This window comes from Talpa occidentalis, unplaced genomic scaffold (genome assembly GCF_014898055.3).
Source record: "Talpa occidentalis isolate TD23 unplaced genomic scaffold, MPIMG_talOcc4v2.1 talOcc4.8, whole genome shotgun sequence".
Taxonomy (NCBI): Eukaryota; Metazoa; Chordata; class Mammalia; order Eulipotyphla; family Talpidae; genus Talpa; species Talpa occidentalis.
The window spans coordinates 64,476,858-64,500,594 of NW_023605194.1; the positions used below are offsets into that span (position 1 = coordinate 64,476,858).

The window sequence follows — 23,737 nt, forward strand, 5'->3', positions numbered from 1 at the left end:
AGATCAATCAGACAAACATAGGAAATAAAAGGAATCTAAGTAGGAAAAAAAAAATGAAACTATCATTATTTGCAGATAATATGATCATAGAGATGATCCTAAAGATTCCATCAAATAGTAGAAGCAATAAATGATACAAACTGGCAGGCGACGAACTCAACATATAAAAAGCCTGTAGCTTTTTTTTATATACAAACAACAAAAAAGCAAAAGTAATTAATAACTCCATTGATAATTGCTTCAAAAATAATTAAATGCCTTAGGATCAACCTCAGAAAGGAGATAAAAGACCTACACAACAAAAACTACAGATATTATTATTAAGGAGGTGGGAGGGTATCCCCTGCTCATGGATGGGGAGGATCAAAATGACTATTCTGCCTAAAATGATACACAAATTTAAGACAACTCCCATCAAAATTCCAGCAATGTTTTTCAAAGAAATGGAACAAAAAATATGGAACCACAAAAAGCTTCGAATTGTAAAAGCAACCCTAAGAAAAAAGGATAGAAGTAGAGGTATCCCATTACCTGACTTCAAACTTCACTCTCACTATAAAGCAAAAGTATTGAAAACAATATGCTACTGACACAAAACCAGATACATGGACCAATGAAACACAGAAATAAATCCACACATATATCAGCATCTAATCTATGATAAAGCATCCATGACCATAAAATGGGGAAAAGACCATCTCTTTAATAAATGATGCTGGGAAAACTGGAAAGCCACACATATAAGAATGAAGTTAGATTACTGGCCAACACCATATACCCAAAAAAATTCCAAATATATTAAAGATTTAGATATAAGGCCTGCAATAATAAAATACACAGGAGAAAACATTGGCAATATGTTGCATGATGTCAACAATAAAGATATTTTTGGTTACTGAACCCCTATGGCAAGGAAATTAAAATAAAAAATAAGCAGAGCCTCCCTGGTGACGCATGGGTTAAAGACAAAGAGCTATCAAGCTATTGCCAGCCACTGCAGCACAAGTTTGATCCCCAGGCAGCCAGGGAGCAACCAACATGGGGCAGCAGACCTCTCCTGTCCCACCCGCTGCTCCCCTCAGCAGTGTATTTCAGTAGATCTGCCTGTTTTGCTCCCCACTCTGTCTCTGGTGAATCCTCTCACCCCCTTTATCTCTGGTCTACACTCCAGTTCTTGAATGCATAAATAAATAAATCTTTAAAAAAAAACAAAACAAGCAATTGAGATTACCTCAAGTTAAAAAGCTGCTATACAGCAAAAGAAAATACAAGAAAATATTAAATGGACACCCTACTGAATGTAGGTGATGTAATTACTGAATATAACTGATGAGATTAACATGAAAGTATATTTAAAAACTCATACAATTCAACAATACACATACACACACACACACACACACACACACACACACGAGACCTAAGGTGACCACACAAATAGGGAGAAATCCTATTGTATCAAGATATTAATGAGGATGTAAAACAATGGTACTTCATTAAAATAAATTTTTTAAAACCCAGTTAACAAAGGGGCAACAGATATGAACAATTCACCAAAAAGGATATCCAGATATTCATATGTCCAAAAGACATTGAAAAAATGCTCATCACCACTAATAGGAGAGATGAATATTAAACCTATAAAGAGATACCACCTAATTTTAAAAGGCTCCCAACAACAATTGCTGGAGAGGATGCAGGGAAAAAAGAACCCTACACACTGCTGGTGGGAATGTGAACTGGTGAAACTATTATAGAAAGCAATCTGAATTTATCTTAAAAAAAAAAAAAAAAGGGAAGGGCCTCCCTCGTGGCACAACGGGTTAAGACAAAACCTATGAAGCTATCTGCAGCCATTGCAGCATGAGTTCGATCCCCAGCTAGGGAGCTACCCACATGGTCTCCCTAATTATGTAGGGAGACCTCTTCTGACTCCTCACTGCTCCCCTCAGCAGTGTATTTCAGTTCATCTGCCTGTTCTGTGCCCCACTCTGTCTCTGGTGAATCCTCTCACCCCCCATACCTCTGGCCTGTACCCCAGTTCTTGTATGCATTAAAAAAAAAAAAGGAAATACTGTATGACCCAGCAATTCCATCTTGGGCATAAATCTAGAGAACATGAAACCATCAACAAAAAACCCCCTGTTCTACAATATTCATAGCAGCATCATTTACAACAGCTAGGATATGCAAGCAGCCTATATCTCCTTCAACGGACGAATGGATCACAAAAATGTAGTATATACAAGCATGGAATCTTATATTCCCACAAGAAAGGATGAAATATAGACATTTTCAACAAAATGGAGGGAATCTGAGAGGACTATGTACATCGAAGTCAGAATGATAAAAACAAATATTGGACATTCACATAGCAGACAATTACACAATGTAAAACACTTTCAAAAACCAATGGATATTAATAAATATCCTGAGGATTCTGAGGTTAAAAGGCAGGAGAAGGAAAGGGACAAGAGGACACAAGGGGATGGTAGGGAAAAAATAAATTTTAGAAATAAAATAAAAAGGTTCAAAAGAAATAACCATTCGAGATTATGTATTTGTCAGGTGTAAGCAACGTGAGGACTAGGGACCCTAACTGTATTGTTCACTGAAAAGAGGCTTAAAAAAAAAAAAAAAGCATTAGCAGCTAGTTCATAAAGATGGGGGAAAAAATTCAATCTCTTCATTTCCCAGACTTGCAGACCAACAGTGGCATTTTCTCAGAACAGCACATTTAATTTCCAAACTCTCTAGCCCATTGTTTTCATGGCCTTAAGAACACATGATAAAGAACAGCACACTTGGAGCACTCAGCACCCAGACCCAATGATAAGTGATGGTGTTTCCAGGCACACTCTGGCCTGGGAATCAGTAATGAAGCCTAGGTCTTACGCTGAGTTGTGGCATTACCTGACTGCGTGACTACCTTGCATACACCCCCCCTGGGTCTCAGCTTCCTCTTCTTTTATGAGGCTTTGGACTAAGTTAGGGATTTACAAGTTAACCTGCCCATTGTTTTTGTACAGCCCAGGAGCAAAGAATGGTTTTTGCATTTTGAAATAGTTGGAAAAAATTTGTGACACATGAAAATTATATAAAAATTATCTAAAACTGAAATGTCAGCGTCCATAAATAAAATTTTTGTTGCAACACAGTCACTCGCTTACTTTTGTCTTCGGTTGTATTCACAATACAATGCCAGAGCTGAGCAGCCAGAATATGGCTCCCAAAAACTAAAATATAATTATAAGCATATATATAAGTATATTCACAAAGTATAATATTGTTACATATGCAACAAAAGCTTGCCAGCCCTGAATGAATAAGAATTTCCGTTCTAACCATACTTCTACGAATCCTGCAGGAGTAACCCTAGCCTCGTGGAATCCCATGGTTGCAGTTACACCTGCAGAATCCCAGGCCCCAGTTGAAGCAGCTCCCAGAACCATTAGAGCAGACGCCTGCGAGGGTCGGTGCTCTATCTAGCCCGAGTCCGCCTCCTCCAGGGAGGCAGTGAGGTCAAGATTTTGTGTGGACTCGGGCTGATCCAATGAGTAGCTGGTTTATCTTTACACAAGTCACTTCACCTTCTCTCGGCCTCAGTTTCCAAACCCGTAAATGGCGCTAATAACAGCACTCGCTCACCTAGCAGGACAGCCGGGAAGGTGAAGCGAAAGGACGGGAATCCAGGGTGAACAGCGCTTTGCATCAATGTGGCTGCAGCCGTTTTCACGGTGAACCACTCCCGACGCCGGAGCTCGTCCCAGGAACCCCGGAGGCGCAGCGAGGGCCTGAGGAAGCCCGCGAGGCAACCGGGAGCTTGCCCTCGCTCTCCCGCGCGCGCTCTCTCCAGCCTTGGTTTCCGGTGTGCAATATACTGAGGTGCAAGCTCCGGCCTCGGCCCCCGCACGTGAAGCCCCTCAAGCCGGCGCCCCAGCCCCGCCCCCGGCCCCGAAGAGCCGCGCCCTCACTCGGAGCCTCCAGCAAATCCGCCGGCCCTGGAACTCAGCAGGCGTTTCCACAGCAACGGCCTGCCCACCCAGACCCCCCAAGCCGGCCGGTGGCGCGCCTGACAACAAAGAGCGCTCCCATTGGCTCCGGTGCCGGCTTCGCTGGCCAATAAGCGAGGGCGCACGCGCCTCTCGCCGCGGGACGCGCAGGCTGGGGCTCTGGGAGGCGGGCGGACGGGGTCCGGAGGTGCCGGGCGGGGTCCGGAGGTGCCGGGCGGGGGGCGGAGGTGCCGGGCGCGCGTCTCGGGCCTCCCTCCCGAGCCTGGCTGCCCGCCTGGAGCGCGGTTGCGGGCTTGCAGCGCCAGCTCGCGGCCGTCTCCCGCGCCTGGAGCTCGGCGCCACCGCTTCTAAAAATTGGGAAGCGCAAAACAGGGTGCCTGTCAGCCCAGCAGTAGCTGAATGTTCCAAGCTGGGACAGGTTATTTTGTTTTTGTTTTTGTTTTGTTACAACCTGGGACAGACGCTCAGAACACAACAGAAACTTGAGGAACGCCTAGACGAAAAGCATTCGCATATTACTCCGTGCTTTACCTCTTTCTGGAATGGATTGAAGCCCAAAGTCACAGATAAAATCAAACTATTGGAACAAAGGGGAAAAGAACGAGACCCAGGGAGGGAGTGACAGAATTCCAGAGCTGAAAAGAGGTTCCGGCATTGAAGAGTTTCAGACAATGGCCTTGGGATGAGATAAGTGCACAGGGAAGTGCACAGGGAAGGAAGGGCTTCACAACTGGTTGACATTCATAGCCGCTTGAGTCCAGCAAGGATGGTTTAAATAGGAATGAATGTTAATGACTCTTTGACTTTATTTAAAAACAGTAAAATCATGGTAAAGAACTCATGCAGTCTGTTAAGCACTGAGACACAGGGCAAGCTAGAAATTAGGCAGTTTTAGGGACAGTGCAGGAGGGGACCTCTGAAGAATTTAGGGAGGCTTCAGAGATAAGGACAACCAAGGGAAAGTAACCCATTCCACTAGGAAAAACAAACATCCCAGGACCAAGGACAACATTGTTAATGCTAGTCCTGGTTTCCTTCAGGTGGTAAAGGGAGGTGGAGATTGGAGGAATGGAGAGTGGTTTAATTTATGGACACATTAGAAGGGCAGCTGTTTAACTTCAATGCAGGGATGCCCATCCAGAGGACTGGGCCATAAATTTAAAGATGCAACAAATGGGGAAAGAGAAAGCTGTTAGATAAGGAATGTGAAGATCCCCCACTCAGTAGCAAATTGAGACAGCCGAGAACTAACCAATCACAAAGAGACTGGTGGAGCTTTAGAATAATGAGGGAAAAAAGGTCTATATTCCCTGAGACACGACTCCACTTTGGCTTCCTTGCCCCTCCCAGGCCTGGTTCCCTGGCCTGGGAGTCCCACTTTATTTCTGCTCTTTTTCTCCTCAATAAACTTTCTCTAAACAAACCTGCCTCTTCTCGCTTGCTTGCCTGAGCGTCTGCGAAGTTCCTGCTGCGGCTTCGTGAGACACCAACCCGTGGGGGTCTAGTGGCTGGGGCTCAGCGCTGCCCTGCAGCCTGAGATCCATTCCTGCCTGGGAGACTAGGCCTGACAATTCCGGTATCAGCACCATAAAGCTTTACCAGTGTACCAGGAAAAACAAAAAATGATTGAGCCGCCAAACTTGATTTTCTTTTTAAGATTTATTTGTTTATGATACAAGAACTGGGGTATAGGCCAGAGGTTGGGGGATTTACCAGAGACAGAGTGGGGAGCAGAAAGAACAGGCAGATTTACTGAAATACACTGCTGAGGGGTGCAGCTGGCCATGTGGGTTAGATCCCTGGAGCTCATGCTGCAGTGTTATTGCCTGATAGCGCTGAAACTTCAACCCCTGTGTCACCAGGGAGACCATCTAAACTTGATCTTAAGAGGAGCACAACCTTAGGGGAAGGGATAGTGAATTGTGTCTTCGAAAGATGCTCTGCAGTGAAACAATTGGAAAAAGATAGGAAGGGCAGTACAAGCAGCAGGAGCTGAAAGAGGAGGGTTTGGAAATGTAAAACAATGCAGGCCATGCCCAAGCCTCCTGCAGCACTTTTGGGGTGAAGGGGAGGTGACTCGGGGCTACACTGGGGAAAGATAATATCCCCCCAAAGGTGGGGAGACTTAATAGGAAACTGTTGCCTTATGGTTCTTTTTTGGGTTTCACTGAGTGAGGTTCTTGGGTCCCTCTGATCAAGATTTCAGCAGTTTCCCCTCGGTGGCATAAGACAAGTTTAGACATTTACATAGCCACGAATAGGCAAAGGCTTATTTTTAAAGGTTTATTAAGGAAAAGAGACTTGTGTAGAGGCAGGCGGGCAGTCTTAATACCTGTACTTTGAAAGGGCCAGGTTTATTAAAAAATATGCATGCATAGACACAAGCAGACAGTTTTAAAGGACAAAATCTGTGTTTAACAGAGCAAATGATATTCTTGTATAGTGTTCTTTGGGAGGATTCATTCCTTTGTGAAATTTTATTGCTTTGAGGTTGGGTTGAGTTGGTTCTCTCTCTGCCCCCACCTCAGATTCCTGAAAACTTCCATAATTGGTTGAAGGACTCTTTTATCATCCCTACCCCCACCTCTGGTTTTTGAGCTCATGAAAACTTCATCTTAAACTCCATCCTACATTTTCTACTCTAAGCTTCCATCAGTCCTAGGGTTTAGGCCTGAATTCCCCCTTGGGAATTCACTTCATTCATTCACTTTCAACCCACAAAACTTCCCAGAGCTTTTCTGGTTGGTACAGAGAGCCAAGGAAAAGAACTCCAAAGTCCTAGCTTTTTTTTCCCTTTTTAAAAATTATTTTATATATATTTTACATTATTCTTCATTTTTACTCAATGTATGCTTTATCATCTCAGGTACAGTCCCCATGGAATTCCCACCACCCATTCACCCATGTACTATCGCCATAGTCCCTTGTGCTCTTCCCACCTGTTGTTTTTTTTTAAGAATTTATTTATGCACACAAGAACTGGGGTGCAGACCAGAGGTGCAGGGGGTGAAAGGATTCACCAGAGAGAGTGGGGCACAGAACAGGCAGATCTACTGAAATACACTACTGAGGGGAGCAGCAGGCAGGACAGGAGAGGTCTGCTGCGCCATGTGGGTAGCTCCCTGGCCAGGGATGGAACTCGTGCTTCAGTGGCTGGCAATAGCTTGATAGTTCTGTGTCTTTAACCCTGGTGCCACCAGGGAGGCTCTACCCCTGTTTTGATCCAACTCCCTCCTACCCCCCCGCAGAATGTCTCTGGTTTATAGTTGCCTGTTGATTTTGATTTTTACTTAATTACAATTACTTTTTTCCCCCCGATCCCTTATTTGGATCCCCTACATTCCTTCTGTAAGAGAAACCATATGGTATTTTTCTTTTTCTTTCTAACTTATTTCACTGAACATGATCCCTTCCTGCTCCATCCACGTTGCTGCAGATGACATGAGTTTATCTTTTTTGATTGCTGAGTAATATTCCATTGTGTATATGTTCCACATCTTCTTGATCCAATCATCTATTCTTGGGCATTTGGGTTGTTTCCATAGCTTGCCTATTGTAAATAGTGCTGCGATAAACATAGGGGTGCAGGTGTCCCTTTTGAATTATGTTTTTGTGTCCTTTGGGTAGACACTTAGGAGTGAAATTGCTGAATCATATGGGAGCTCCATTTTTAGCAGTTTGAGGAACCTCCGTACATCTTTCCATAGTGGAAAGATGGCATTTCACTGGCACACTAAAAACAACAATAATCAATCACTCAACTGTGCAAGGAAACACAGTGCCCACTATGGTGTCTAAAGGTCACAAAATATAAACTGAGCATCTAACATCCAGAAGGTAATTGTCAAGGATACTATCTTTAGGCTTCCCCCCCAGCCTATACTCTGAATGCATGATATTGCATTTAGATGGGGGTGGGGGAGGGAGAGTAGGCAGGGATTCCAATTATTCAGTTTCTGGTAGCAGACATTGCAATTCCAGGTTTGCCATTCTGGGAATGGGTTTTACAAAGTGCACAGCTACAGAGAATTCTCAGCAAGACTGAGGAGAAGACAGAATGTGGGAATGCCAATACCGTGAAGGGAAGTACAGCCAGCCCAGCTTCCCTGCCAGGCACAGCAGTGTTTGGGATCCCTAACTATCCAGGCCACTCCAAGCTGAGGGGAACATCTGGTCAGTTAAAATCTGCATGAAGGTCTCAAGCTGTACCAGATGCCAGCCCCTCCACAGCAGCCTGAACATGCACATTGTGATATTATGATTTATAGGAAATATATAATAGGTCACTCAGATAACCAGAACATGTTTCTCATACATGTTTGGTCTTTATCCCCAGTTCCAGGCCCATAATAAAACCCTTTGAATTTTTTAAGTGTCAAGATAGGAAGGTGTCTCTTGTTATGTTAATGGGGTAACTTGGAAACAACCCCCACCCCAGCAAGGATGGGGTGCTGGTTGTCAGAGAAACCCAAAGTGAATAGATTTCCAGAGAGGGCAGGAGGCTGAGTTCAACTGCCATTGGCAACTAATTTAATGAATCACGCCTATATAATAAAGCCTCCATAAAAATCCAAAGGAGGGCCTCAGAGAGTTTCCGGGTTGGTGGAGGTGGGGAGATCTGGGGATAGGGGCACACGTGGAGTATGGAAGCCCTCACCCTTTCCCCATCCCTTACCCCTATGCATATCTCTTCCAACTGATTGTTCTGAGTTAGAGCCTTTTGTAATAAATCGGTGATCTAGTGAGAAACAGGTTTCCTGCATTCTGTGTGAGTCTAACAAATGATCAATAATCAAACCTGAATAGCGGGTCATGGAAACCTCTGACTTATAACCAGTAGCCGAGAGCACTCTTGGGAGACGAGGCCCTTAACCTGTGGAATCTGATGCTATCTCTGTTAGTGTCAAAATTGAATAATTGAACACTTCTTTGAATTCTCACCTCAGTTAGTGTCTAAAAATTGTTTGTTGATGTGGGCAAGTCTCCACATACTCACATTTTGGAAATTGGGTCCAAGAATCCTACAAAGGTATAGAGAGCAAGGCCCTCCAAGCTGAGACTTCCACCTCAGATTTGAGTAGCCTAAATACATTAAACAGCAGCAGGAAACATCCCACTCCCCTAAAACCCCCACATTATAAATAAACCCCATTGTGCAAGGTGGACTAGAATCTGGGGAGGCATAAAAAGAGGTGAAGCAGTCATGTTTGAAAGACAAAGTTCTCTTCCTTTATTTCTCATAAGGAAGGGGAAGAAGAGGAATGTGAGGTCACAGGTATGACTGCATGAGGGGGTGCCAGAAACTGGTTTCCACCAGGCAGGCCCTTACTCTGCCGGCAGGTATTTCTGGAAGGGATGGCCAGTTCACAGAATCCCTGGATGGCTGCTTTGCCCATCATAAAAATGTCATGACTGTCCCCTTCTTGCCAATCTGCCAGGGTTCCACAGGGTAAAAGCGGACAATTATCCTTCGGGAGATAGAGAAAAAGATGTCATCAGTTCCTTAACTAACAACTCATTTCCAAGACAACTCATTTCAGCCAGGTTCTTCCATCATGGATGGGCTCCCAGGACATCCTGCCTTATCTACTAGGCATTGTTCAAGCCTGCTTGATCCCATTAATAATCTCCCTTAATCTCAGACAGGGTAAGGGGTATGGCGGGGGCAGGATGGTGGTGGTCCCGGACATTCAACACAGCATTCTCTGTGGTCATTGTTTACTTTGTCTATGAGCTCACAGGGGCAACCTTCCCTCTTCCAAACAAGCACAGTGCCCCAGGCATCTTTGTTTTATCAAAGCCTGGCTCAAACCAGTCATAGGGTGACCCCCAAATAATGTTGTAGAATGAATGACTGTCACCTCTCACAGACATGAGGGGAATTCCTGGTGAAGAGGACCAACATACTGGGAATAACCTCTGGGGTGAAGAGGAGGGGATGTGTACTTCAGTTTTACCATGTGTAAATAGGCCAAAAGAGGCATATAGTAAACATTCACAAAAAAGTTACTTTCTGTTATTAGAATTATTATGTCTCCCTAGTGACAAGTCTAAGGCAACCATAAGCCATGCCCATTCCTCACAAGACTTCCTGGGCCATCCATGGTTCCATTCTAGAAGGTTCTTTCAAGCTTTGGATGACCTTAATTTCTCATAGGCTAGGACTTGGTTCAGGGATATTTTTCATGCAGAAAGAAACTTTAACCCTGCCACAGAATCCCAGGTTCTGGGGTCTATAGAGACTTCTTAGGGGTCATTTTATACATGTCCCCCTAGTCAAAAAAGAGAAGACTACAAATCATTGATGTGCATTTCTAGGTTTGTCTGGACTCCATCAGCTGTGCTGTACCTAGAGCCCAGGTCTCCAGAGAGCCAGGTCAATGTTCTTTCCACTATTCCAAGACCCTCCCAGGAGCTTCACCAGGGACCTGGGTTGGGTCACAGGCCCAAAGGTCACACAGCCTCAGGACTTAACACAGAATTCCTCCTAACGATCTTGAAAAGTTCTAGAAAATTATTCTTTATAATATTTTACATTTATCTTTGCTTTATATCATATTTATTTATTTATCTTATACTTATATTTGTTATTATTTTTGATGTGGAGAAGCCTGACATAAGGTGATAAATGCTAGACTGCCAGTTACCAAGACACAAAGCACACCAATCCATATGACCCTTCCAGGTCCCCCAGGGAATGGTAAAAGGAGAGCCAACTGGATTCACAGAAACAATGAGGTAGTGAGCCATGTCTTCCCCAAGAGTGACAGGGACCACTGCAGAGGGAGGAAGTCATTCATTTCGGTCACCACTCTGAAGGTGGACTCACCATCAGGGGGAGGGGTCAACAGGGCCCTCCTTGGACAGGGTGAGGAATGTATTGTTTCCCCTTCTCAATCTTGAGAAGGGACTGAGGTGGAAGCACTCTCTGAAGGGGCGGTGCAGTCCCAAGTGGGTGGTCTCCCTGCCCATACACACCTGTCCTGGCCCAGATTGAGCTCCTTGGTGAGGAACTCGAAGAAACGGGCGCTGTGGTTGCGGTTCTCCTCCGCGGTGCCCACCACACCGATAGAGGAGACGAGCAGCTGCGCGCAGGGCTCAGCAGAGCCATTCACCGACATGATCAGGCCTGGCCGCACCGTCGCGTTCACGCGCTGTGGGGGACACAAAAGTTTCGCCCGAAGGCGCGCAGACCTCTCCTGCCGCCCGCTGCGCCCCTCAGCAGTGTGCTTCGGTCCCTCTGCCTGCTCTGCTCCCCGCTCTGGCTCTGGTGAATTCTCTCACCCTCCCGCGCTTCTGACTGTGCCCAGTGCTTGTATAAATAAATAAACAAATCTTTAAATAAAAAAAAAAGTTTCGCCTGAAGCGGGAGCAGGCAGTCCTCACGCCGAGGACCCGAGAGGGCGAGCGGGGAGAGGCGCGGGCCCCGCAGGGTCAGAGCCAGGGGCATGGGCACGGGCCCTTGGAGGTCATGCCGGGGTCATGGCTGGGAAGCGACGCGGAGCAGACGTGGGTGTAAGGGGACGGGGCCGCGAGATCGCCGAGAGCGACAGGTCAGAGCTTGGTGGACGAGTGTGCGGGGGCCCCGGGAAGAAAAGTCAGGTCATGGGGAAACCCGGGCGTGGACAGGGCCCTCCCCCAACCCCGCGCCCCCTGGCCCAGGCTCACGTCCTCGGGCTTGCCCAGTATGGCAGCGGCGGCCCCGCAGAGCCGCTTCTCCAGCCCCGCCTGCAAGCGGCTGGCGGGCAAGTTCGTCTCCAGCTCTACAAACGGCATGTCGGCGGGAAACGCAGGCAGGGGCCGTGGGAGAGAAAGAACGCCCGGGGGAGGATGGGTGTCCCCTAGTGTGGGGGATAGGAAGCTGCGGCGGCGGCCTGGAAACCGGGCTCCTCATTGGCTGGACAAGCACGCAGAGTCCCCCGATTGGCTGTTTAGGCTACACCCCCTCGAGTTCACGGCCCTGATTCCGGAAGTCCCTTCGCGGGGCCGGCTCCTGGTAACCCCACCCCAAACAAGACTGGACTCCCGGTAGTCCCGCCCAGCACGCCCAGGTCCCGCCCAGCTCCAAACTGGCTAGGGTTCTTCTACGTCTTTTATTTTTCCCCCAAAGATTTATTTATTCATGCATACAAGAGCTGGGGTGCAGGCCAGAGGGGCGGGGGTGAGAGGATCCAACTGAGACAGAAATACACTGCTGACAGGAACAGCAGGTGAGACCGGAGAGGCCCGCTGCACCACGTGGGCTAGCTCCCCCGGGGGGTTGGGGAGTGGGGGGGTTGGAGGGGGGGGAATCTAACCCGTGCTGCAGTGGCTGCTGACAGCCTTATAGTGCTGAGCCGCAACCCCTTGAGCCACCAGAGAAGCCCCTTCTTCTGCATCTTTGTGGCGCTGAAATCAGTTGGTTTCCTTTCAGAGTACTGAACACTCCCAAAATAGACACACCTACAGGGACTCCCCCAGGCGCGACCCTTATAACATTACACCCTCAAGAGGCTTAAAATATTTTTTGGGACCTGGGCATCATTTCAAAGTCAGGTGACTTCATCTTCAATATGCAAATCTCAGCTTCTCATCAGCATTAGACCTGGTGACAAGCTGTTGGCGCTGGTGGGGTTATGCAAAAAACACTGGGTTCACTGCATCCCTTCCTGGTCCCCACAGACCTGTCACTTGTGCTGATGGCAACCTTGCCTTAGAGTGAGGGGTTTTGCACCAGAGGGTAGAAGTCAGGTTCTAGCAGAATTCCCAGCAATATTTATGGTACCCCTGTATTTCTATAGGCAAAACAAAAGTGTTATTTAAAATGTGGAAATCTGTTGGTGTGGCTAATCATGGTACATACTCTCATCAGTGTTGTGAGGTTGTTTGAATTGTAAATGAAAATAGAATTGAAGTTGTGTGGGTACATATGAACAATTCCAATTACACCTACAAAATTTTATGAGTGTATATATATATATATTTTTTAAAGATTTATTTATTTATTTATACAAGCACTGGGTACAGTCAGAAGTGACAGAGGATGAGAGAATTCACCAGAGCCAGAGCGGAGAGCAGAGCAGGCAGACTGACAGAGGTACACTGCTGAGGGGAGCAGCGGGCAGCAGGAGAGGTCTGCACATGTGGGACCCTCGCCCAGCATCCGGGGATCGAACCAGCGCTGCAGAGGCTGCAGGCTGCTTCACAACCCAGCGCTCAACCGCTGCATCACCAGGGAGGCACTATGAGTATACATATTTACGGGAAGGCTAGTGGGCTGAGAGTCTCTATTGATGTCTCTGTTCATTAGCACTTTATGGCATGACTACAATTTCAGAGGTAGGTTGTCACAGAGCTGAAGGGAAAGGGCAGGGTCAGGTGGAAAGCCCGGGACCCAGAGCGTGGCATGGAGAACACAATGTGGTGGGTATGAACAGGCATAGAGAGGAAGGTCTCTCAGCAGTACCTGGAGGACCGGAAAATAACCTGGGATTTCCATCCCTGCAAAGGGATTCAAGTGGGAGGTAGAATTACACCCCAGAAAGAGGAGAGACAGCTAGGAGACTAAGGCCATTACTAATTCAGACATCTCTTCACGAGATCAGTAACAAGTGCTCAGTCCAGGGGATGTGGAACCAGCTCCCTGACAGGACAGAGAAAAAGAATTGCTGGGACTAGAGGGGTCATCTGACTGGGTCTAGGGCGGGGGCTAGGGGGGAAGTCTCCCTGGAAAAGTATCACAGTAACAAATGCCAAAAGAGGTTCTGGAGGTAGCAGAAATGGAATGAGTCAAGGCTAGGAGGCCAAGGTGGAAGGTGGGGAAGGGAGCTAAAACATGATGGGCTACTCTGTAGAACCACAAGAGGGCAGCCTGGAGCCGTGGGAACAAGGCCTCGAATGCAAAGCTCACAGATTTGTACTTTTACCCCAGGACAGAGAGGAACCAAGGAAAGTTTCAGAGGAGGAAGAGGGTTAAATGTTTAGAAAGCTCTTTCCAGAGGCTACCTGGAAGTAGGAGTGGAAGGGACAACAGGGAGTGAGAGGAAAGACGAAAGAACTGATACATGGAGGGAATGGTGGACCAGAAACTATGCAGGGGTTCTTACTCACAGTCAGATAGGGGAGGCCCCAGCTTTTTATTCTGAAAATGGTCTTTATTGTCATCAGTGATTCTACAGGCCCAGCCCCTCACTCAATGGAAAAAAAGCTGCACCAAGGGCCTCAGCCTCTCCTTCATGGCAGTGTCTGCTGGAGGCAGGTCTTTGGCCTTCATGATGGTTTCGTGGGCCTCCTGGAAGAGGTCCTCCCCCACTGCAGTCTCTACACGCTGGCGCCAAGCATCCAGCTTGGGTCTGCTTTTGAAGACTTGACAGCCAGCGCTGACAGGCTATGGGGAGAGGGAGCCAGGTGGAAGGGTTGGGCATAAACACAAGGCATCAAGACTTGGCTTAGCGATCCCCCTGGGTGGATTTTCCCCTTCAAAGACTCATTTTATAAATGAAGACTCTCATGAAGGGAAGTGACTTATTGAGGGTCCCATAGGTAGAGAGATCAAAATGAGCTAATACTTTGGCTCCCTCCCAGGACACTCCATTGCCTCGTGGGCCACCCATCCCATAGCACTTACATGCATCAGCTCTGTGATGGCAACCAAGTCAGCCACTGTGATATGGGACCCTGTAAGGAAGGCCTGGTCCTTCAGGAACTTGTCCTCAAGCAGTTGCAGGCACCTGTCCAACTCAGCCAGAGTAGATGCCAATATCTCAGGGGGCACTGTTTCGCCCAAGAACACAGGAATCAACATCTGGTAGGTGAGCAGGCAGAAAGAGGGCTCAGGATCTGTCTCAAACCCAGCTTGGTTCCTGCTCCCATTCAGTGTGTCACCAGTCCTCGAATTTCTCATCACCCATCCCCTTCCCACTATTGGTCACTATCAGCTCAGGCCTCATCTATGCACCTTTCATCTTTCCCTGGGTCCCCACACAGAACAATCAGGGAGATTTTTCTACAATCCCAGTCTGCCCATATCTTCTCCCTGTATAAAGCCTTCCATGGTACCCCACTGCTCTCATCGTAAAGGCCTTAACACAAAGCCCATCCTCTCCCCATTCCCACATCCTACTACCCAGACATCTCAAATGATAACGTACATGCCTATTCCTCTGGGGCCTGATTAAAGTGGCATTTCCAAGAAGCGCCCAGGTGATGCTAATCCCCAGGTGTGTGGACCACACTTGGAGCAACAAAGGTCTACACTTGCTCTACTTGACTTCTCTTCATTCTGTCCTTAAATGCACCAGGCTCCAGCTCCAACTACCTCAAGGAAGTACTATCAAGGAAGATACTTTTAAGGTTACAGAAACCTACCAAATGGTCCTCCAGAATGGTGGTACCCCACCTGCAACAGGCATAAACATGCTCATCTCAGGTTCCCTAATACCTAGTCATCCACTGTATGGTAGGCACTGTGTACATGCTGTACAAATAATAACTCAGAGAAGTCATTCCAAAAACCTCTGCATGTTTCATAAGCAAAAATAGTGCGTGCTGTTTTCATATGCATTGACTTGATTTTTACTGAAGTTAAATGTGTTTTCATCCATTTACTGACTATTTCTCTCTGTTCTTCAATTAAATCTCTAGCTAGTTTTATTTGCCTGTTTTTCTCCTTTATCTTTGTCTGATGGGTTTATAAGAGCATCTTAAACATTAAAAACATTTCTTCTTTCTCACATCTTTGCCAAAATCTTCCCATGTTTTTTGCTTATTTTAATGCTTTTTTCCTTACTCAAAACTTCATTGTACATACAAATGTTATTAGGCTTTTCCTTAAGTTCTTCCACTGTTCTTGGGCTTAGAAATCCTTGCATACTCAGAAATCAGTCAATATTTAATGAAATGCCTCCTCACTTCTTCCAGTTTGAATTTTTTCACTTAACACCATGTGGAAAGGGTGTGTATAGAAAGGTGAAGACTTTGTTTTGTTTCTCCCCCACAAAAGCAATATTCCTAGGAAGCTTGGAGAATTCAAAAGTGCACAGGATTAATTTCCAGCAGCTCAGGAATCAAGGCGTTTCAGAGAAATCACTAACTGTACACCTCGGTTATTCCTTTGAGACACAAGTTGATTAGACTAGAGAGTAGCTGGCATTCTAGAATTTGGTGGCTGAAGGTCTCAGATCTGAAGGAAAGTTTTAAAACAGAAAGTACTATCTATCCCCTGAGTATCCTAGGAGGGGTTCCACCCCTTGTGCCACATGATCCAGGCTCAGCTTACCTTCTGCCACATGGCCCGCGTACAGCAGTTCCGAAGGCCTGTGTGCTGCCATGCCAGGTACTCATCTACACGGGCACGGGCCTGTAGGTCTTGGGGGTACCAGTGGTCAGGGGTCTTATACTTCCGACTCAGATAAAGCAGGATGGCCACACTGGGGAACATGCCAGAGCCAAAACATATTCTAGTCATGTTGCAGCCAATCCAGAGGACCAGCCCTTCTCTCCCACCCCGTCCCTGCCGCACCCCCCAAGCCCCCACCACTGCTTGCATGTCTTTTCTTAGCTCCTGTCAGTGAAGCATGGTGCAGAGTAGGAATGTGAATCTCAGAGAAGTTAGGTGGATGCCCAGGGTCACACAGTTCTATTTGGGCTATTCAACCATGTACACTAAGGGCATGCACACACACACATATATTATACATATAAGGGGAGCCTGTGTGGGCCTTGAAGGACAAGAGCAACTCTGATATCACTCCCCAATATATCCTTGCTCCTGGCATGGACACACCATGTTCTCCTCATGTTCTCCTGGCCTGGGGCAGGCCCTCCCAGATGACATGGGGCACTGTTCCTTTTCCTCTCTACCTGCCCAAAGACTCCAGAGGCCCCTCTCCAAGGAATCTCTCCCAGTATCTTCCTCACCCCTCTCCCTACCTACATCAGGCCTGGCCCATGCAGACTGACTCCCAGAACACCATGCCTCCATGGGTACTGCACTGTTGAGCGACCTCAGACTCTGGAACTAAGTAAAGCATGAATCTGGCTCTACCATGGAGGTACTATGTGGGCTTGGTAAAGAATACCACCATTCAGCCAATAATCTGGACGCTGGCCTGGGCCCTTGTCTACCACCCACCTCCAACCCTTCAGAAAACCCTTCAGCTCAACCATCAGGAGCAGCCAGAATAGACCACTACCTCCCCTGCATCACCACCACCACCCTGGTCTGGGGCCCCAGCATCTCTCACCTCGATTAGCAAGTAGCCTCCCCACCCAGCTGGAAGGATTCTTGAAAACTTAAGCTGGATCACAGTTCTCCTCCACTTAAAGTCTATGTGCTACCCTCAGACCTCACCTCCTGCTCTCTCCCCTCACTCACCCAGCACACTGGCCCCTTGCTCTTCTGCCTATACCCCAAGCATTGTCCCACCTTTAACCTCACTGTTCCCACCAGTCAGAACACTCTTCCCCACACACCTTGCCCCTCTGCTCATATGCCATGTCCTCAAGGGAGCCTTCACTCAATATCCTACTCAAAACCATACACACCCCCATCTTACCCAATCTGTTTTCTGCAGGGGGCCTTGCTGCCCCAACCAGCTAAGATGCTGGTAAACAAAAGAAAGGGCCTCACACCCTGGGGCTGAAGATTTCCAAAGGGCCTCACACCTTGAGGCTGAAGATTCCCTGCACCCCACACCATGGGGCCAAAGATTAATCTGCAACCCACAAACATCCCCTTTTTTTTTGTTCTTGATTATATAAGAAAAACTCAGAAAGTACATTGGGCAATAAATTATACATATAAGAATACTGTAAGTAAATGGCACAAAGAAATACCTGCTTAAAAATTAAAACACTAAATTTGGCCTGCCTGACAATGGGAAACAATTTGTTATACATGAACATGCCTGACAAGCAATCCAGGACAACGACTATAGTAATTCCTTCTTTTGCCTTTTTTAGAAGTTTCTTAGGAAAGTTTTTTTTTAATGAGCTATGAAGTTAATTGTGTTAATAAGTTTCTAGGTAGAAAACCCTGTTAGCTGATAACCAGAAAGCAGCTGGTCTTCAGCTGAAGGCCATATGAATAGAAGAGTCTTTTGATGCTTAGGCTTTAGCTGATAGGAGTGTACTGATGGCTATCGGCTGTCTTAGGTAATTGTCTAGCTGAAATAATGAGTTTTAGTGTAAGGTTTAGTTTTTTTATCTATTAACCTTGAAGGCTACCATCTTGCTGAGACCAGTAGGAGCCAGATGTTCATGGGAAAAGAATGCACTGATTGTTTCTGCTTTGCTTCCATGCCTATGTTGGTGTAATCTCACTGCTTGCCTAAATGTATAAATAAAGACCTGCTGAGACCCTCAGTAGGAGATACTAACACAAGACATTGTGTGTGTCTACCTCATTCCTCAATTGCGCCGGCGCCGTCCCATCCTTCAGGAACCCCTGACACCCAGTTTGCCGAAGCTGGCTCCCAGCAGTTTTCTCCATGACACTCAACACCACCTGATGTTACCCTTTTACATAGATTATTGTCAGAACCTCATTCTAGAATGTGAGTCCCATGTGGACAAAGGCTTAGTTAGAAATGTGCACTGATGAAACCTTAGGGCTTAGACAGTTCCGGTCCAGGTGAGTGCTCTCCAAATAGCCACTGCAGGTCTCTGGGTGTTCCCTCAATTTAGAGAACTGCACTTGCCCCACAGTATTTTCAGGAGACGCAGTGGCTCTACAGTACCTGGTATGGCTGCTGCTCCATACTTAGAACTCTCCTTCTGCCTAAGGATTGAGTTGGCAGTGAGGAGGCCCAGAAGCAAATGGAGCCCTGTGACCTGCGACAAGTCCCTCCCCTCTCCTGGCTTCATCTATGTGATGCAGGGGGAGCAGGACTTCACTAGCCCTTCCCAGCCCTAGGCACTTCCTGCTTCAGCCCACTATCTGCCAGGGGCTGGCACAAGTGCTTGGGGCACATAGGCTGCAATCCAAGCCATCAACAGTGACTGGCCCCACAAGCCCAGGTTACCTCTCAGCCAATGTGAAGTCTTCATCCTTTAAAGCTGGTACCTTTTTCAGAGGGTTCACCTGGGCAAAGGAAGGGCTGTGGTGCTGGCCTGTGGGAGAGATCAGTGAGGTAGGGGGGGCGGGGAACTCTGGGCCCCCTGAGGCATTTGCCACCCCTTCACCCCAACATCTAGGCACCAATGGTTCTGAGACCCCATCCAGGTAAGGCAAGAGGAAAGGGGAAGCCATTCACAGGTCATTGGATCACAGACCCTGACTCCACTAGAGTCCACTCTTCCTGGGCCCACCACCCTTGGGCCCTGGGTCACGCAGTCTCATCATTGTGTGTGGGGGGGGGGGTGCAGGCAAGAGAGGTGATTCAAGTCTCTCTCTCCAGAGGGGATTCCCAGGTCTAACTTCTGCATACCATCCCAATCAGGGCCATTGCTGGAGGGCATACCAAGCAAGCGTCAGCATCAGAAGGCTCCATGGAGCCAGGCCCCAGCCTGGTTAAGGGCACACCTTTACCTTTCTACTGAGTGGACAGAATAATCCCTATCTGTTCTTCCAGAAACTGCCCTTGTGCCCAGCCCCTGTGCCAAGGAGTGCTGGAGTGATCAAGTCAGGTGGACCGGCAACAGTTCGTAGCCAGCCTGGGTGCGCCACCAGCAGAAGACGGGCAGCCTCTTAGCCTGACTAACAGATTCTGGTTCCAGAACTTACCCCACAGTCCAATTACAGCCCGTCCCCCTCCACTGGATTCTGAAAACGTCAGGGGATCTAGACAGGGTCCAGAGTAGTAAAGAGGAGACCCAGGTGCAAGGGAAACAACCTTCTACTGATAGCAGATGCAGAAACGCTGAAGATGGGAACTACCCCTACTAGGAAACAGTTTCACTGTTCTCTCCAAATCCTGCTGTTGAGGCATTCAGGTCGTCTCCCCGCTTCCTTGCACAGCACCCTTACTCGACCATGCCCACCCCTTCCCCCATCTGCCCTGCTCCCTCTTAACCTGTATTTTGAAAAATGTTTCTGTTCCCTAGGCAAAGATGGAGGCGCTTTGGGGCGTCCGTCTCTCCCCGCTGTCTGCACACATAAGCTGACAGCGAGGCGCCGCGGACGAGCGGGGTTCTGGCTGCCACAGCCCACCCACACCGTCAGCCCAGCCGCGGGGCCCACCTTTAAGCAGATCTACTGTGCGCAGCTCGAAAGGGATGCGGTTCTTCTTGGCGAAGATGTAGACGGCGCGGCAGGGCTGGGACAGCAGGTCCAGGTAGAGCTCCAGGCCCATGGCGGGGACGGCGGGCAAACCCGGGGGCAGGAAAGGGTACCGGAACCGCTGGAAGGAACTGCCGGGCCACCGAACCTGCAGCCTCGCGCCGTCTGCAGCCAGAGCTCGGGGGTCCTCCTCCCCTCCCGGTGGACGGCGCCCGAGAACTTTGGGCCAATCAGCGATGCCCCTGCTCTCCCGCGTCCCTCTCGGGAAGTCTGGGATGCCCGGCTCGGGAACTCGAGAGAGGGGGCAGGGGGAGGGGGGAGGAAGGGAGGGGGAGGAGGGGCGGGGGAAGGGGGGGCGAAGGGGGACGAGGGGCGGGGGAGGGGAAGGAGGGGTGGGGGGAGGGGCGGAGGGAGGGAAGGAGGGGCGGGGGGGGGGAGGAGGGGAGGGGGAGGAGGGGAGGGGGGGAAGACAGGGTAGGAGTGTCTGGAGAAACTGGGTTTCGCAGCCCAGCTACACCCCTTCCCTACTCTTCGTCAAATGCGGGGATTCAGGGATGCGGGGTAGAGGGGGAGCGGGGTAGGGCTCGGGGGATGGTAATGGCAAATGGGACACCAGCGGTGCGATGCTCAGTGAATTTAAGGCGGTAAAGACTGGATTGCGATCTAGAACAGTCAGCCCAAACCACCCTCCCCACCTGCCCAGAGGACTTGAGAGAGGTGGGGCTTCGGAGTCCCAGGGAATGCAAAGGGAGGAGAAAGGAAGTGCCCAAACCTCCCCTGGGTCCAGTGACCAGAGAGGAGGCTAGAGAGGGTTTATGAACCCTGATACCTGCCGAGGCCAGGCCCACACTCTCTGGAAGGAATGAGCCGCCTCACCCTAATCCTGGAGTCATATTCTTAACAAATCTGGGCAGCTGAAGCCCTGTGGGGTTTACAATTTACAGGGGCGCTTACAATGTCCCCATTTCTTTCCTATGCTCCCTTTTAAGGAAGACCTCTACCTGCTCACCCCACCCTCCCTCACCCTGACTCCCACCATAAAATGGCTTGCTGGCATAGTGCTAACAATCCTCTCCCAGCTGGAAGGGGCCATGCTCTCCGCTTACCTCGAGGCCTGTTCACAAATCACCTTTGACCGGATTACTGCAATATCCAGTTTCACTGCTTTCTCCCTGACTGCTATGCAGTCCAACCCCCACAGCAACTCAGAATGTTCTAAAACATAATCTGAGCATTCCATTCCTGTTTGTATGGGTTTTTTTTTTTTTTAAAGATTTAATTTATTGGGGCATCCCTGGTGGCGCAAGGATTAAGACACAGCACAATGAAGCTATCTGCAGCCACTGCAGCAGAGTTAGATCCCCGGCTAGGGAGCTACCCACATGGCACAGCAGACCTATCCTGTCTCACCTGCTGCTCCCCTCAGCAGTGTATTTCTAACAATCCACCTCTTCTGTTCCCCATTCTGTCTCTGGTGAATCCTCTCATCCCTTACATCTTTGGCCTGTACCCCAGTTCTTGTATGCATAAATAAATAAATCTTTTTTAAAAAGATTTAGGCCAGAGATAGAGGGGATGAGAGGTTTCACCAGGGGCAGAATGGAGGGCAGAACAGGCAGATATACTGAAATACACTACTGAGGGAAGCAGTAGGGGAGACAGGAGAGGTCTGCTGTGCCGTGTGGGTTAGCTCCCTAGCCAGGTATCGAACTGAACTTGTGCTGCAGATAGCTTCATAGTGCTGAGACTTAACCCCTTGTATCACCAGGGAGGCCCTCCTGTTGTGTTTTATAGATCCCAGGCACAGTATTTAAGGCCCTACATGACTGAGACCTGATCAGAAGAGCTGCCATTTAGATTGTCCCTTCTTGACCAATTGCTCAGAACAAATGCAGCAGTCATAGTCTACAGAACTTGGTGCCAAAGGGTCATGTCCTGGGAGGTTGGCCCAGACAACTAATGGATCGCCATTCCTATCAATGATGCTATGTGGGCTGCCTGCGGGCCCCTGTCTCTCTAACAAGTTATTCTCTCCAAGAACTCAACCTAAACATTAGTAGGCTGCACTGTGCGGGACTGAACTCATGCTGCAGATAGCTTCATCGTGCTGTGTTTAACCCCTTGCACCATCAGGGAGGTAGCAGACCTCTCCTGTTTTGCCTGCTGCTCCCCTCAATAGTGTATTTCAGTCAGTCTGCCTGTTCTGTTCCCCACTCTGACCCTGGTGAATCCTCTCCCCCCCCCTGCACCTTTGGCCTGCACCGCAGTTTTTGTATGCATAAATAAATCTTTAAAAAAAATTAAAATTAGGGGGCAATTAAAACATACTCATGTATTTGGGATAAAAGAATTGCAATTAAGGGAGCACATTATCCCTAGGAGGAACAAAAGCTAGGGGGTTTTATGGAAAGAAAAGAGGAAGAAGCGATAGTTTTAAAAGAGTTCATCTCATGCTGTTGCCAGGAAAATACCAGATTCTTTCTGCCTGCCACAAATGTGGAAACCAAAGGACAAAGGACAGGGATTGACTCTTTAATATGTGCCTTAATTAGATCAGCAAGCTAATCTGAGAATGGTGGAGCATCATGTCCCAAAGAAAACTGTTCTAACACCTCATCTGGAACAGGCTACTTTACAGTTAGACAAAGACAGTTAATTATCAGTGAATGGCTTTCACTCCAAGCAGTTAACAACTTTTGAGAGTTTTATGGTGCCCATCTACCTGGCAGCTCCTTCTCCACTGGCATCTGGATTTAAAGCACTTCACACCTGGGATAGCTCAGTCTCTAACGGAAATGGCTTCCATCACTCTTCCAGGCACCTCCTGGACTAGAAAGTGAACTCAGAGCAAACAGGTTACAGGTCGAATAGTATATGTACATGCAGATTCCTAAACTGTGCATGGCACACTTATCCCCTTCCCTAGCCCCTATCAATGCTGATAAGCTTAAGTTATTCTTGGCCATACATAACTGATTATTGATTCTATCCTCAGGTCAAAAGTCCAAACAGTTGGGTTTGTTTGTTGTTTTTTTTTTAAGATTTATTTTTATTTATTCATGCAAACAAAAACTGGGGTACAGGCCAGAGGTGAAGGGGTGAGAGGATTCACCAGAGACAGAGTGTGGAACAGAACAAGCAGACTGGCTGAAATACACTACTGAGGGGAGCAGCAGGAGAGACAGGAGAGGTCTGCTGCGCCATGTGGGTCAGCTCCCTGGCCAGGGATTGAACTCTCATGAGCTCATGCTGCAGTGGCTGGTGATAGCTTGACAGTGCTGAGACTCCCTGTGCCACCAGGGAGGCCCCAAACAGTTGTTTCCTTGATAGTTTCTCAAAGCATTTGCAATTTGACCCAGTCCAAAGGGATAGTCCAATCCAAAGATTCAAGGAACAAGAAAGCAAGGCATTTTCTCTGAAATGGGTGCACCAACTCCATTTTAAAATGGCTCTGCTTATTTCAGCTTTTACACACTTGAAAGCTAGAGGACATTTATTCATTCGCAACCATCACGGGGAAACTGAC

The 23,737-nt window shown here is 48.0% G+C and overlaps 3 protein-coding genes across 4 annotated transcripts in view; all 3 read right to left on the reverse strand.

Moving 5' to 3' along the window:
- Positions 1 to 3,914, reverse strand: part of CABIN1 (calcineurin binding protein 1) — a 201,388-nt gene extending 197,474 nt beyond the window's left edge. For both annotated transcript variants that reach the window (XM_054690511.1, XM_054690510.1), the window contains exon 1: positions 3,649 to 3,914. The gene's annotated coding sequence lies outside the window, so the exon portion shown is untranslated. The remainder of the gene's footprint in view (positions 1 to 3,648) is intronic.
- Positions 3,915 to 8,679: 4,765 nt separating this feature from the next.
- Positions 8,680 to 11,898, reverse strand: DDT (D-dopachrome tautomerase). Its single transcript, XM_037495933.2, has 3 exons — positions 11,682 to 11,898; positions 10,992 to 11,167; positions 8,680 to 9,481 (listed from the first exon to the last, which is right to left on the reverse strand). The coding sequence occupies exons 1-3, from the start codon at positions 11,787 to 11,789 to the stop codon at positions 9,409 to 9,411; spliced, it is 357 nt and encodes a 118-aa protein (XP_037351830.1). The 5' UTR covers positions 11,790 to 11,898; the 3' UTR covers positions 8,680 to 9,408.
- A 1,089-nt stretch (positions 11,899 to 12,987) lies between these two features.
- Positions 12,988 to 20,491, reverse strand: LOC119233939 (glutathione S-transferase theta-3-like). The gene is made up of 5 exons (XM_037496647.2): positions 20,173 to 20,491; positions 19,016 to 19,103; positions 16,270 to 16,420; positions 14,620 to 14,796; positions 12,988 to 14,379 (listed from the first exon to the last, which is right to left on the reverse strand). The coding sequence occupies exons 1-5, from the start codon at positions 20,282 to 20,284 to the stop codon at positions 14,185 to 14,187; spliced, it is 723 nt and encodes a 240-aa protein (XP_037352544.1). The 5' UTR covers positions 20,285 to 20,491; the 3' UTR covers positions 12,988 to 14,184.
- Positions 20,492 to 23,737: the final 3,246 nt, after the last annotated feature.